General features: G+C 40.4%; 1 protein-coding gene across 1 annotated transcript in view; it reads right to left on the bottom strand.

Moving 5' to 3' along the window:
• LOC109912305 (1-phosphatidylinositol 4,5-bisphosphate phosphodiesterase gamma-1-like) overlaps positions 1 to 13,802 on the bottom strand; it is a 212,832-nt gene that overhangs the window by 73,225 nt on the left and 125,805 nt on the right. The window contains exons 6-11 of the mRNA XM_048596175.1: positions 12,092 to 12,129; positions 9,767 to 9,839; positions 6,179 to 6,280; positions 4,988 to 5,106; positions 3,191 to 3,276; positions 2,125 to 2,245 (exon numbers count right to left, since the gene is read on the bottom strand). Of these exons, the coding sequence (XP_048452132.1) occupies positions 2,125 to 2,245; positions 3,191 to 3,276; positions 4,988 to 5,106; positions 6,179 to 6,280; positions 9,767 to 9,839; positions 12,092 to 12,129 (539 nt within the window). The remainder of the gene's footprint in view (positions 1 to 2,124; positions 2,246 to 3,190; positions 3,277 to 4,987; positions 5,107 to 6,178; positions 6,281 to 9,766; positions 9,840 to 12,091; positions 12,130 to 13,802) is intronic.

Below are 13,802 nucleotides of genomic sequence, written 5' to 3'. Positions count from 1 at the left end.
CTATAAGGGGGCATGAGAAAATCTTGGCGGATAGGATCAAGGAAAACTCCAAGGCTTTTTACACGTATGTGCAGAACAAGAGAATGACCAGAGAAAGGGTAGGGCCGATCAAGGATTGTAAAGGGAATTTGTGCACAGAGCCTAAAGAGGTCGGAGAGGTCCTTAATGAATACTTTTCTTCAGTATTGACAACTGAGAGGGACCTAGTTGTAGAGAAGGACGTTGTGATACAGGCAGGTAGGCTAGAGGAGGTTGATGTTAGTAAAGAAGATGTGCTAGGAATTCTGAGGAAGATGAAGCTAGATAAGTCCCCTGGGCCTGATGGGATTTATCCAAGGATTCTATGGGAAGCGAGGAACAAGATCACAGGGCCTTTGGCGATGATCTTTTCGTCCTCACTGTCCACGGGTATAGTGCCGGAAGATTGGAAAGAGGCAAATGTCATTCCCTTGTTCAAAAAAGGAAACAGGGATAACCCCGGAAATTACAGGCCAGTTAGTCTTATGTCAGTGCTGGGCAAATTATTAGAAAGGGCTCTGAGAGACAGGATTTATGACCACTTGGAAAGGCACAGTTTGATTCGTGATAGTTAGCATGCAATTGTGAGGGGTAGATCATGCCTCACAAACCTTATTGAATTCTTTGAAGAGGTGACCAAACACATGGATGAAGGTGGAGCAGTTGATGTGGTATACATGGATTTAAGTAAGGCGTTTGATAAGGTTCCCCATGGTAGGCTCATGCAGAAGGTAAGGAGTCATGGGATAGGAGGAAATGTGGCAGATTGGATTCAGAATTGGCTGACCCTTAGAAGACAAAGTGTGGTAGTGGACAGAAAATATTCAACATGGTGCTCAGTTACGAGTGGTGTACCACAAGGATCTGTTCTGGGTCCTCTTCTATTTGTGATTTTTGTAAATGATTTGGATGAAGGAGTGGAAGGGTGGATTAGCAAGTTTGCGGACGATACGAAGGTGGATCACGTTGTGGACAGTGCAGAGGGCTGTTCTAGGTTCAAAGGGACATTGATAGGATGCAGAGCTGGGCTGAGAAGTGGCAGTTGGAGTTTAACCCTGAAAAGTGTGAGGTGATTCACGTGGAAGGACAAACTTGAAAGCAGAATACAGGGTTAACGGAAAGATTCTTGGCAGTGTGGAGGAGCAGAGGGATCTTGGGGTTCATGTTCACAGTTCCCTGAGATCTGCCACCCAGGTAGATAGAATTGTTAAGAAGGCGTATGGTGTGTTAGCTTTCATTAATGGAGGGATTGAGTTCAAGAGCTGTGAAGTTATGCTCCAGCTATATAAAAGCCTGGTTCGGCCACATCTGGAGTATTGTGTCCAGTTCTGGTCACCTCATTACAGGAAAGATGTTAGAAAAGGTGCAGAGGAGATTTACCAGGATGTTGCCTGGAATGGAGGGAAGGTCTTAAGAGGAAAGGTTGAGAGAGCTAGGGCTTTTCTCTTTAGAACGACAAAGGATGAGAGGTGACTTGATAGAGGTGTACAAAATGATCAGAGGTATAGATAGAGTAGACAGCCGGAGACTTTTTCCTAGGGTAGAGGTAGCTTTTATGAGGGGACATAGTTTTAAAGTGAAAGGAGGTAGATATCGGGGAGACGTCAGAGGTAGGTTCTTTACTCAGAGAGTGGTCGGGGCGTGGAATGCATTGCCAGAGAGGGTAGTGGAGTCGGCCTCATTAGGGGCGTTTAAGCGGCTATTAGATAGGCATATGGATGATAGTATAAGGTAGCGGTGGAGGTTAGATAGACCTTAGGTTTCAGGTAAAAGCTCGGCACAATATCATGGGCCGAAGGGCCTGTACTGTGCTGTACTGTTCTATGTTCTATGTTCTAAAACAGGCCAGTGTCATAAAGATGAACACAGAGAATACATTTGAGAATGGAGCACGTGAAGATGTCATGGAGGCCAAGAAGAGTTTGGAAATAGTTGCAAAATGAATGATGGGAAAAGAGAACAGAAGACGCTGAAGACAGTGGACAGCGCAGAGTGATTGAGGATGTTTTGTATTAGAGAAATCTCAAGACATGGTCTTTGGAATTAATGAACCATTCAGCTTCACATTTATATAAATTGTCATCCCACATTATTGGGGCAACTTACTCTGAGGTGATGAAGGCATGTTCCTTTATTGTGTACAACACATCCAGGAATTTGATTTTGGAGGTAAGAGTGTGTCCGTGGTAAATAATTGGCAGGTCATCTGGGCCGTCCCAGCAATCCACTGCAAAATAAAAATGAATCAATTGCAACATGGATTTATTTGGATTTTTCCTTATATTGGTTCTCTCACCATTTGCCATGAAGCTACTTTAACAGAACCTCTGAAAATCACAATCTTTATCACTGAGAAGGACAAGGGAACCAGGGGCATGGAAATGCCATCACCTGCAACTTCTCCAAGGCAGACACTATTCTTTGAAAAATATCATCATTCCTTCATTATCATTGGGTCACAACCTGGGTGTCCGTTCCTAACAGTACTATGGGTAGACCTCTAGAGCAGGAAATCTTACATTCCGTCTAGTCTATTCTGGCATTCAATAAGACCACTGTGGCTCTAATAATCCTCAACTCCACTTTCCAGTCTTTTCTCATATAACACTTGATTCCTTCACTAACTAAAAATCTGCCTATCATAGCCTTATACTTAATGACTCAGTCTGTCTGCATGGACTGCGAAGGATCATGTTCTGAAAGGTAATAAACACTGATATTACCAGTGATATCGACAGCCCACGAGCAAATAAAAGAAACTGTAGACCAGATCTTTTCCCCAAATCAAATATATGCCATAACCAATTTTTCGTCACAAGTCAGCACCGCAACAAAAATATACATGGCAAAGATTTTACCCCTTTCTCCTACATTCTTCCTGTTTGGGGGAAATGCTGGACTGTTTGCAATTTTGTTGGACATCACTGATCTCAGACTTGTTTTGTCCCCAAGGCCACGAACAAACACTTTCTTTTCACAGAACAAAGAAATACAAATCTCACACCCACATCATTAACATCATCGGAATCTCCTGGAATTGTAATCAGCCACATTGACCCTGGAAGCTTAACTGCTCATGAGAAGGAGCCACACTTTGGAGAAACTGTAACTCAGTCAAGTCAGTGCCGGAGGGAGAAGAAAGTGAGAGAACTGGAAAAAGGAGAAAGCTTACGTTCTATGCAGCGACATCCCATCCTCAGGCATCGGGCATAGGCCTCCAATGATGACTCACTGGAAAACTGGTCACCAGTCAGATACCTGGAAAAGATGAAGGGCGTTTCAGATCTTCGATCACTATGCTTTGTACAAATAATGACCCCTAATTACACTAAGGGGTGGGGGGGAGGAATGGGGTAGCAGTGGGGATTTCCCACAAAACTCAAGACCATGGGTATCAGGCAAATTTAACAGTTGACCTCTTTGTTATTGCTTTACTCCATACCCTACCAGGGATCCAGCCAGGTTAGTGGGCTGGCCAGTGCTGAGTGGCAATGTCAATGGTCGATGACAGTCATCAAGGGCTGTTGAGTATTGTCCCCAACAACCAGGAAAGATTGGGAGTTGGTGGATATCATGCTAGCAACCAGGATAGGGGAGGTACTACGAAAGGCAGCAGGCTGAATGAAGGAAACATGCAGTTGATTGCAAGAGATATTCCTGCTCTCCCTGGCTCGCAGACAACAGCACTTACCCACTTGATCAAGCCGTGCCTATCTTTACTACGCTGCCTAGCTTCTGACTCCTGGAAAATCCAGCCAGCCAGTGTTCAATTAAAACTGCACTGATTTGAACATTACAATGAGATGTCTCTTACAATCATAGAATTCCTACAGTGCAGAAAGAGGCCATTCAGCCTATCAGGCCTGCATCGACCCTCTGGAAGAGCAAGGGCCGAGAAAGAACATGCCATGTAACCAACTGTCTAACTGGCAGCAGAGGGCGCCCTTTCCTCCAAAAAACCTCTTCCTCCAGCTGGTGGGTGGATACAATTTCCTCCAGTGGTTTTTGTTTTAACAAGTTGGAACAATTAGAGTAAAGTGTGATACCATGAATCATTGCCACCTTGATTCATAGCGTTCCACATCCGGATTAGCCCACCAGAGGAAGGCAGCAACTGGAGGTACAATCTCTCTCACAGCTTGGAAAGGAAAAGCAGGAGTGAAGTTCGCCTCCAAATTGCTCTAACATATGTTGTGGCAGCTGTTAGTAGACTAACAAGGGAGATCACAGGTCTGCCTTGTTAGACTGTTTCAGATATAAAAGATGGTGAGGAAGCTAGGATTCATAGGAAACTATACTGAGGGTTGAACCAGATCATGGTAGTTAGTGTTCTGTGTTTTGATTGTCTTCATAGTTATTCCTGACATTACCGTCTAACCTCGGAGTCCTCTGATATGGATCCATCTCACTAAACAGCTTCAAATTGTTGTTCACATAGCGAATAGTCTCCTGTCTTTGACCCCACACCCTGTAGCTTCTCAGATTTTACTCTGTACCCACTGAAGCCAATTGGAGAAGACTACAAATCAGAAGGAGCTCCAATCTACTCCCACAATTGAATTTCCAGCAGCTGTCTCAAGTTCGACCTCAGCAGAAATTCCAGAACCACTCCTTACCTACACCCACTCGTTCCCTCTGCTCCATAATTGGATGGGGGTGGACTTGACAAGGTTACTGTCTGAGTATGTCAGAGAACAGAGAATGCAGTCAGGAATCTTGTTCCTACCCACTGGAGCATGAGATTCGCATTAGACTTGATTGCAATTGTAAATCCTGCCAGTTCTTATTGTCTATGTTCATACATGGGGAATGATTATTGGGTAATGTATCAGGACGTGGCTGTCACATCTGGCATCATAACCCAGTGTGAATTAGTGCCTTCAGGACAGGAGGACAGAAAATTAAGCATTACATCAAAACTGATTGTGAGCACGAAACAAACAAAAAACTGAACAGAGCTTTACTTAACGTGTTGTGTGATGAAGAGATCCAATAATAGGAAAGAGGATAGTTCATTTCCTCTGAAGTCACACGTTCAAACCTTGAATCCAGAATCATGTTCTCTTTAGAGAACAGATATGCCAAGAACTAAAAGACAAACAAAATAGATACATTTTCACTTGTCATCATTCTTTATAAATATAAATAGTAATTTTACTGCATTTTCTATTTTGAAATTACATTGCATTTTATGGAAGAGAACAGAAAGAACCAAGATCTATAATTCAAGATTCTGTCATATTTGAAGACAATTCAAAGAAGACAAATTGGAAATAACAGTTAGTAATATTGGAAATGGCTCTAATAAACCTGTGGACTCCACAGGAAAGAGAAGTTTTAGGGAACTTTGGAACTCTTAAATGTGTGAGTTCTTGAGAAAAATTTAGATCAGGACACAAATTGATAAGAAATAATTAAGGAACAAGACAATAAAGGACAACGTAATTAAAGGAAGAATAAAAAGAGGGTGTAAATGACAAAGAATACAGGTGTGTGTATTTGTCCTCTTTTTTTCAGCCTGATTGGAACTTACATCAGAAAACGGGGATTGGAGAGCCACTGTCATGTATCAGCTAGATGTGCCATCCAGCATGGGTTGCCTGAGCTATTTCAGTTGCCAATTAATCCTAATTTTCCCCTCCTTCTAGCATCCTTTATGATAGAATGCTACTTGAGGAATCATTGGGTTAGAATTCTACTAACCAGTGGGACTATGAGCTGGAGCTCAAAACCAACACCCAGTGTTGAGACCCTTCTACGAAGTTTCAGTCCTTTGATAAACTACAGGGGCTTTCAGCTATGATTTCAAAGCATTGAACACTTGAATTAAAGAATAAAGAATACAAGTTCTTCTTTGGCCTTTTCTTTGTAAACCTTAGTGGCTTCAATTGAGTTAGCCGTTGGAGGGTGGAACAAACTGGAGTCTTGTCTACCTCATTTCCTCAGGTAAACAAAGCTTTAAATTTTAATTAAGCCATTATTGAAGTTGACTTATTTGACACGTTTATGCATTAGTAAGAGTGGGCTAGAGCTTCACCATATATAATATATTTTGCCCTGCATTTAGCTGGGCTTCTAATTGCTGAATAAGTGTTGAAATTAAGACCACTTCACTTACAGTTTACTGAGAATAAAAGTAGTAAGGCAAAGGTATATATACCTCATCCAGTTGTAAAACAGGGTCTGATATCTCCCTCAATGGGTCTTTAAAGTAATTAAAGATGCACTCTCGAACTTTGTTGATGTCATTTGCCCAGCTTTCCTAAGGAAGCAAGAATCACAACATTTAAGGGAATCTGGGTCCAGAGCTACCATTACAACAGTTTCCTACAGGAAATTAAATAAATTTAAGCCTTGCATAGAATTTGCCATTCATTTCCATTGCATTAATTCTAACAAATCAGACTTAAGTCTGTTATATTGATGTTCAGCCTCCATAATGCCTTTTCTCTTCATTCTTTCATTCAATTTGGGGGCCACTGGTTATGGATTTGGTTCTCAATTACTAATTGCCCTTGAACTGGTTGGCTCACTGGGCCATTTCAAAGGGAAGTTAAGAGTCAATCTATATTGCTGAAGTCACATTTAAGACAAACTAGATAAGAATAGCAGGTTTACTTCATTAAAGAGTGTTAGGTAACCAGGTGGGTTTTTAAGACAATCGACAATGCTCTGTTGATCATCATTACTCGAGACTAGCTTCCAGATCGAGGTTTATTCATTTAATTAAAATTCTACCAGCTGCTATGGGATTTGAACTTGTGAACCCAGTGCATTAGACTGGGCCTTTGGATGACGAGCCCAGTGATATTGCCATTAAAAAAGCACTAATGCTTCATCAAATTTGCTTTATTGTGTTGAATTTCACCGCATTTGCTGCCATTAACTCAAATTCTAAAAGTTTCACCCACCTTTGCATTCATCCCCAATTAATATAATTTCAGTAAACTAAATCCTTTTCTAGTTAAATAATAGATAGCCATTATGTAGAACTATTAAAATGTAAACAGCTCAGACCGTGCGACTTGGATAGGGAACTTGGTAGAATATGTTACTAAGGAGATTATTACAGCATACTTAGAAGATTGTAAAGTGCTCAGGCAGAGTTGACAAGGCTTTGTAAAAGGGAAAGTTATTTGAGTGTTTTGAGGAAATAACAAGCAACATGAATGGCAGGGAATCTGTAATTGCGGTATGCTTGATTTAAAAAAGAATTAATAAGGTACCACCTTATAGGTTACTGCACAAGATAAGAATTAGGGGTAGAATATTAACATAATTAGTTAGCTAATGGGAAGCAGACAGAAAAAAAATAAACGGGTCTTTTGGGTTGGCAAGCTATAACTAGTGGAGTACCATAACAATCAAGTCTGAAGCCTCAACTATTTATAATTTATCAATGGCTCGGATGAAGGGGCTGGACACACTGCAGCTAAACTTTCCATGGCACCAAAATGGGTCAAAAATAAGTTGTCAAGAGGAGGTAAAGAGTTTACAAAGAGATATAGATGGTTGCCAGTGAGTGGGCAAAAATTTGGTAAAGTGGCAAAAGATAAAACTGTTCACTTGCAATGAGGAATAGAAAAATGCTATATTGTCTAAATGGGGAGATATTACAAAACTCAGTGGTCCCAAGGGATCTGGGTGTCCTGATACAAAACAAATCACAAAAAGCAAGTGCATGCAAGTATAGTAAGTGATTAGCAATGCAAAAATAAATATTAGTGTTTGTTGCAAGGGGAATGGAATATAAAAGCAGGAGAGGTTTACTGCAGCTGTACAGGGCATTGATGAGCCCTCTGGAGTACTGTGTATAATTTCGGATATCTTATTTCAAAAAGGCTATAATCGTACTTGAAGCAGATTAGAGAAGGTTCAAGATTCATCCTTGCGATGAAGGGCTTCTTTCTAAAGAATAGTTGAACAGACTAGGCTTTTATCCATTGAAGTTTGGAAAATTGAGTGATAATCTGAAAAGCGCAAGTTCATGAGGGGACTTGATAGGGGTATGTACTTGGAGAACCTTTTCTCTTTTGGGGATTTTAGAACTAGTGGACACAATTTAAGAAGAAGAATATTCCCTTGTAAGGTGGAAATGGGAACTTTTTTTTCTCAGTTTCTTTTTCTCCCTCAAATTCCCTTCCACATAAATCAGTGGAACCTGGGTATTTAACGTTATTCAAGGCTAAGTTAGATTTTTGCCGGAAAGGGAGCCAATGGTTTTGTGAGGCACAAGGAAACTGGCACTAAGAGCACAGCCAGATTTTATTGACTGGCAAAGGAGGTCTGAAGGACTGAATAGTTTACTCCAGCTCCTAATTCCTGTTTCCACAAAGTCACTGGCTAACATACACAATAAAAACCAAAAAAACTGCGGATGCTGTAAATCAGGAACAAAAACAAGGTTGGTGGAAAAGCTCAGCAGGTCTGGCAGCATCTGTAAAGGAGAAAACTGGCTAACATAGTTGTGGTCAGGCAATTCTTAGCTTGTCAAACTCATATTCAAATCGATCATGGTCATGCTGCCCCACCTCATCCTACCTCCAGTCCCCGGTACTGCCATTTCCACCAGCCTAATCTTTCTTCTAACTCTGCACACTTGTGCATGCCCTGACTTCCTTCATTCACTATGCTTGTTCGTGCATTCAATGATCCCAGGTCTGGACTTCCTTTCCCCTTCCTCCTTGTCTCTAAACCCCTCTCCCCTTTGAAGATATTGCTTAAAACATAACTTTTTGACCGAAGTTTTCATAATGTGGCCTAATCTGATCTTTGGCTAGAAGTCAGGTTTTGAAGTGATTACATATCTGTGGACTGGTTACATCAAAGATTAATGTAATGGCTACATTACTGCAGTAAAGATATTACATAACTGAAAGTAGTTTTGAGGTAAGGTGTGCAAGATGCTCATTGAAATTAAAATCTCTAGAATTTCTGTATCTATGGTATTCACTATTATGATGTTACACTAGACCTGAATAATTAAAGTGACATTCTAATGTATGACCCATGCACTATATTACTCCTGATTGTGGGATCTAGTTTTTAACTTAAATCCTGATCTTAGGCACAGTTCCAAATGAAGAGTTGCAATTGGAAAAAATAAAGGGAAAACAAACAAAGGAGGAGTTATCCTTAGATCCTTGATTTTTTGCGATTAGAGCAAAGTTAACCTGGTTCTCAGCATGACCTGGGAAGAACAAGCAATGGATAGAGTTCATCAGTCCTGCTTCTCCCACAATGAACTCTATAAACAACACTTTGTATCTCATGTACTGCTCAAAGATTCTCTGACCCCTGGTGGTTGTGTATTTTTCATGAACATTATAGCAGATAAGGAGGAGCATCTCAATGGGAATTCACTTTGTGCAACAGTATCTTCAGTCAAATTCCTCAGCTCCACAGGGCCTTCTTCAGTAGACAAGGCTCCAAGTTTCTAAAGATCCTAATCATTCTTCTGTAACTGTCTCTAAAGCACCACTGCCTCTCTGTGTATTGACTGCTGAAAAGTGTAGGAAGAATTCTAAACATAATCATGCCAGAATACAAAGTTTGCAAAGTAAGATTTACAAACAATGCTGACTGTTGCCTCAGTAAAAGAAAGATTTGAAAGAATTGCAAATGAACAGTGTCTCTCACAACTTCAGAACATCCCAAGTCACTTTGCTGCCAATTAAGTACTTTTGAAGTGTAGTCACTGTTGTAATGTAGGAATGATTCATTTTGGTTATTGATTCAATCTGCTTACCTTCTGATCATATTGCAGAAACCTTTGAAAGTCGTACAGGGTAACCTGACACAGCTCAGGCCTTTCGACATTCCTGCATACAACAAAATAAAATATTTAAGAGCAAAATGTTTAATCATGGACCTGATAATTTGATGAGCTTAGGATCTTTGGCTCTACTGATAAATAGTTTTGGTGCAAGTGCAGTGAATGTTGCGGATGAAACCTGGGACTGAATCACACATTTTCATTAAACATTATGCTATGTTAATACATTTACTTTAAATGGTCTAATGGAATTAGTGACATAATTGGTGACACTTTCGTGTTACTGTACAATATCTATACCTCAAATCGACCAGGGAATGATAGATTGATAGAGTGCAGAGAGAATGCTATGTTCTTGTACCTTTGTTATCATTAGACTGGATTATTTTTGTACACTATAGAATATGAGACACCAGTCTATCTTACAAAAACTTGAGGTCGTCCAAAATATTGATGTCTGTATACAACTTAACCAAATCTTGTACATCCACCACACATGTTCTCCCTGAACTGCATTTTTCCAATGTAAGCAGGACTTTGATTTTAAAGTGCTCATTCTTGTTTTCAAATCCCTCACACCTCCCTGTCTTTGCAATCTGCTCCGACCTTATAACCAAGATACACAGACCCTTCTAATTCATTTCCTTGTACATCATCAGTTCTGTGTAGTGTACCATTGCTGGCCATTCCTTTAGTTGATAAGGTTCAAAGTTTCAGAATTTCCCACATAAAATCTCTTTGCCTCCTACCTTCTTTCTCCTTTAAGTGGCTCCTTAAGAAGCCCACTTCTTTATCTGATCTAATAGCTCATGTTGGTTGATGTCAAAATGTTGTTTGATAAAACATATATGAAGTATATTGGCAGCTCTCGATACAATAGATGCACTGTATAAATACATGTGGTTATTGTCAGCCTTGCCAGCTTCTTGGCAAAGTTATCCAATGAACTCCCCTCTTTCCCATGAACCTGCAAGTGTTTTCCTGCAACCATTATTCCAATTCTTTCTAGCTGTTACAATGCTTCCACCACCCAGAGCATTTCAGATCATAATAACTGGCTGCGAAAAAAACAAATGTTTCCTCATGATGCCTCTAGTGCTTTTACCTCACGTTATTCACCCCTCTGCCACTGGAAATGTTTTCCATTTTTTAAATTCTATTTACTCTTCAGCACCCTGTCCAAAACCTTGACACCTTTCCTAAAATGTGAAACCAAAATTAAGCACAGTGCTCCAGCTGAAGCCTATCCAGTGTCTACAAAGGTTTAACATTCTATAACATTACATAAACAGTCTGAAGAAGGGTCACTTGGATCCAAAATGTTAACTCTGCTTTCTCTCCACAGATGTTGCCAAACCTGCTGAGCTTTTCCAGCAGTTTATTTTTGTTTCTATAAAGGTTTATCATGACATCCTCACTTTTCTACCTTATGCCTCTGAAAATAAAGCCAAGAGTCTCATGTGCTTTATTTGCTTTTTTAGCATCTGTCTCAACTTGTCCTGCCATTTTGAAAGATTTGGATACATGCACGCCAGCTCATTCTGTTTCTGTAATCCTTTAAAATTGTCCAATTTATTTTATGTCACCTCTCTTTATTCTTCCTAGCAAATGTGTCACTTCACACTTTAGTTACTATGTTCCCACCCACTTCATCAGTCTGTCCGTGTTCCCCTGCTGTCTGTTATCAATGTTGCTAACATGTAATTCCAACAATTAGAAAAATATTAGGTGAAGAGTCACTTCAGCTATGGGAAAGAAAAATCCTGCATTTATTTAGTTCCTTTCATGCTGTGAGGCATGGCAAAGTCTTTTACAGTCTTTGAAGTGTAATCTCTGTTGTAGGAAACATGGCAACCGGAATGAGGTAATGACCAGATAATCCATTTTATTTACATTGACAGAAAAATATTGTCTGAAATACCAGGGAGACTCTGGTTTGTCAAAGAGTGCGGTAGGATGGTTTGCATCAATCTGAGAGGGGGATGGGCCTGATTTCTTTTATATATATTTGTTCAAGTGAAGGCCACTAATTATTGCCAATCCCTAATTACCCTTGAGAAAGTGGCATTGACCATTTAATAACTCATTGAAAAGATAGAACCTCCTTGATTGCGGTACACTCTCAGTGTGCGATGCTGACAGATGTTGTGTACTTATGCTTCTCGGATAGGACTGTGAACCCACAATCTTCAGACTCGGAGCTGAGCTGTTAGCACCTAGGCAAGGCTAGCAGCCTTTTTGGGTTTTTGGCTCTCAGACAGGTGAACAGTTGCTGTCGTCTGAGAACTCACCTCTCACCTCTGTTCTTCTCGAAAAATTAATTTAATGTCTTCTGACTAAAGTTACATAATATGCAGCATTATCACCTTTGGAAATTGGATTTTAAAATAGCAGAGGGATTTTGGTCAGTTCTGCAAAGGTTTTGTTGTAAAATGCACTCATAAAGTCATTCTAAAAAGCATGTCACTCTCATCACATGAAGGAGAAACCCTGCAGGTAGAGTAAATAAAACAATGCCATTACTTTTGATTTCAGAGCAGAGTTCAGTTCAGAAGAAACCAGAGGTTAGTTCAGTTCAGGGTAAAAAGTAATGTCAGCAAAAGCGTGGAGTTTCAAAACTGGAACAGCATGTGTAAAGGTCTTCAACTTGTTAGAAATAAAAATGTTTACGCCCTCAGGCTCAGAAACACATTGTAATCTTGTCCCCTCAGTCAATGGAAGCGAAGTCATAGAAACCCTACAGTGTGGAAGCAGGCCATTCAACACATTGAGTCCACACTGACCCTCTGAACAGCATCCCACCCAGATCCACCACGCTACCCTATCCCTGTTACCCTGCATATCCCATGGCTAACCAACCTAGACTGTTACATCCCTGGACACTATGGGCAATTTAGCATGGCCAATCCACCTAACCTGCACATCTTTAGACTGTGGGAGGAAACCCACGCAGAAGCAGGGAGAATGTACAGACTCCACACAGAAAGTTGCCTGAAGATGGAATCAAACCCTGGCCCTATGAGGCAGCAGTGCTAACCACTGAGCCACCATGCCGTTTCCAACTAAGAAGTCAGTTAAGTTAAAACTTAAAGGGTTGAGATAGGAGTATAATTTCTCTGGTTGTGAATCCGTATAATGGATAGTTTGTTATTTAGTTTGTTACAAACAGACCCTGGGCAAGGTTCTCCAAGCATTATGGTTCCAGTTCGAATACCCCAAATTGTTAAGCTCCTGCATTAGGAAGGGTGAATTGGCTTCTTTATTCAGGTGTCCCTTTGATTGGTCACAACGAAGTTAACTTTTTAAAAAAATCCCTCCCTCTGTGATACCTTTCTGCCAGAACAAATGATTCTATATCTTAAAAGTAATCAATTTGATCAGACTTTCTTGAGTTAACAAAAGATTGAATTTATTAGTTACTAATTACAAGAAGAAACGGTAATGCAATATACCTGCACACAGATTAGAAATTAGAAGTGAGTCCAAAAAATATATGTTAAGAGGGTCATCCCCTGAGTCTTTCATAAAACGCAGACAGTTGAACATTGCAGCTGTTAGGTGGCTATTACAAATAGCATTGACATTGATAATTGAACAATCGGTTTTGAGACTCATGGTTTTGCAGATTCATTGAAATTCTTTTGTCCTCATTCCTTTCAACAGTGGCTAGTTGGCCGCATTCAGAGTAAGAATATTTTTCTCTTACTTTATCAGCAATGCAGGGCATTATATATCCCAAGCTGTGACCTTCACAGCACACTAAGTCCACAGACTAGGAAATCATGTCACTAACACACAGGCCAGGGATTGAAGTTTACTTTCCACAGCCATTTTGGATATCCCTGGAAGGGTAATCACAAACATGTCTGCAGGAGATAGCATCCTGCTGATTGGGGCTTGGTAACCAGCTTCTTATTTTTTTTGAATCAGAGATAGTAGGAACTGCAGTTGCTGGAGAATCCGAGACAACAAGGTGCAGGGCTGGATGAACACAGCAGGCCAAGCAGCA

Source organism: Rhincodon typus, chromosome 4 (genome assembly GCF_021869965.1).
Source record: "Rhincodon typus isolate 14 chromosome 4, sRhiTyp1.1, whole genome shotgun sequence".
Taxonomy (NCBI): domain Eukaryota; kingdom Metazoa; phylum Chordata; class Chondrichthyes; order Orectolobiformes; family Rhincodontidae; genus Rhincodon; species Rhincodon typus.
Note: the sequence above shows the minus strand (reverse complement) of the source record. Positions and strands in the feature narration are given on the sequence as shown.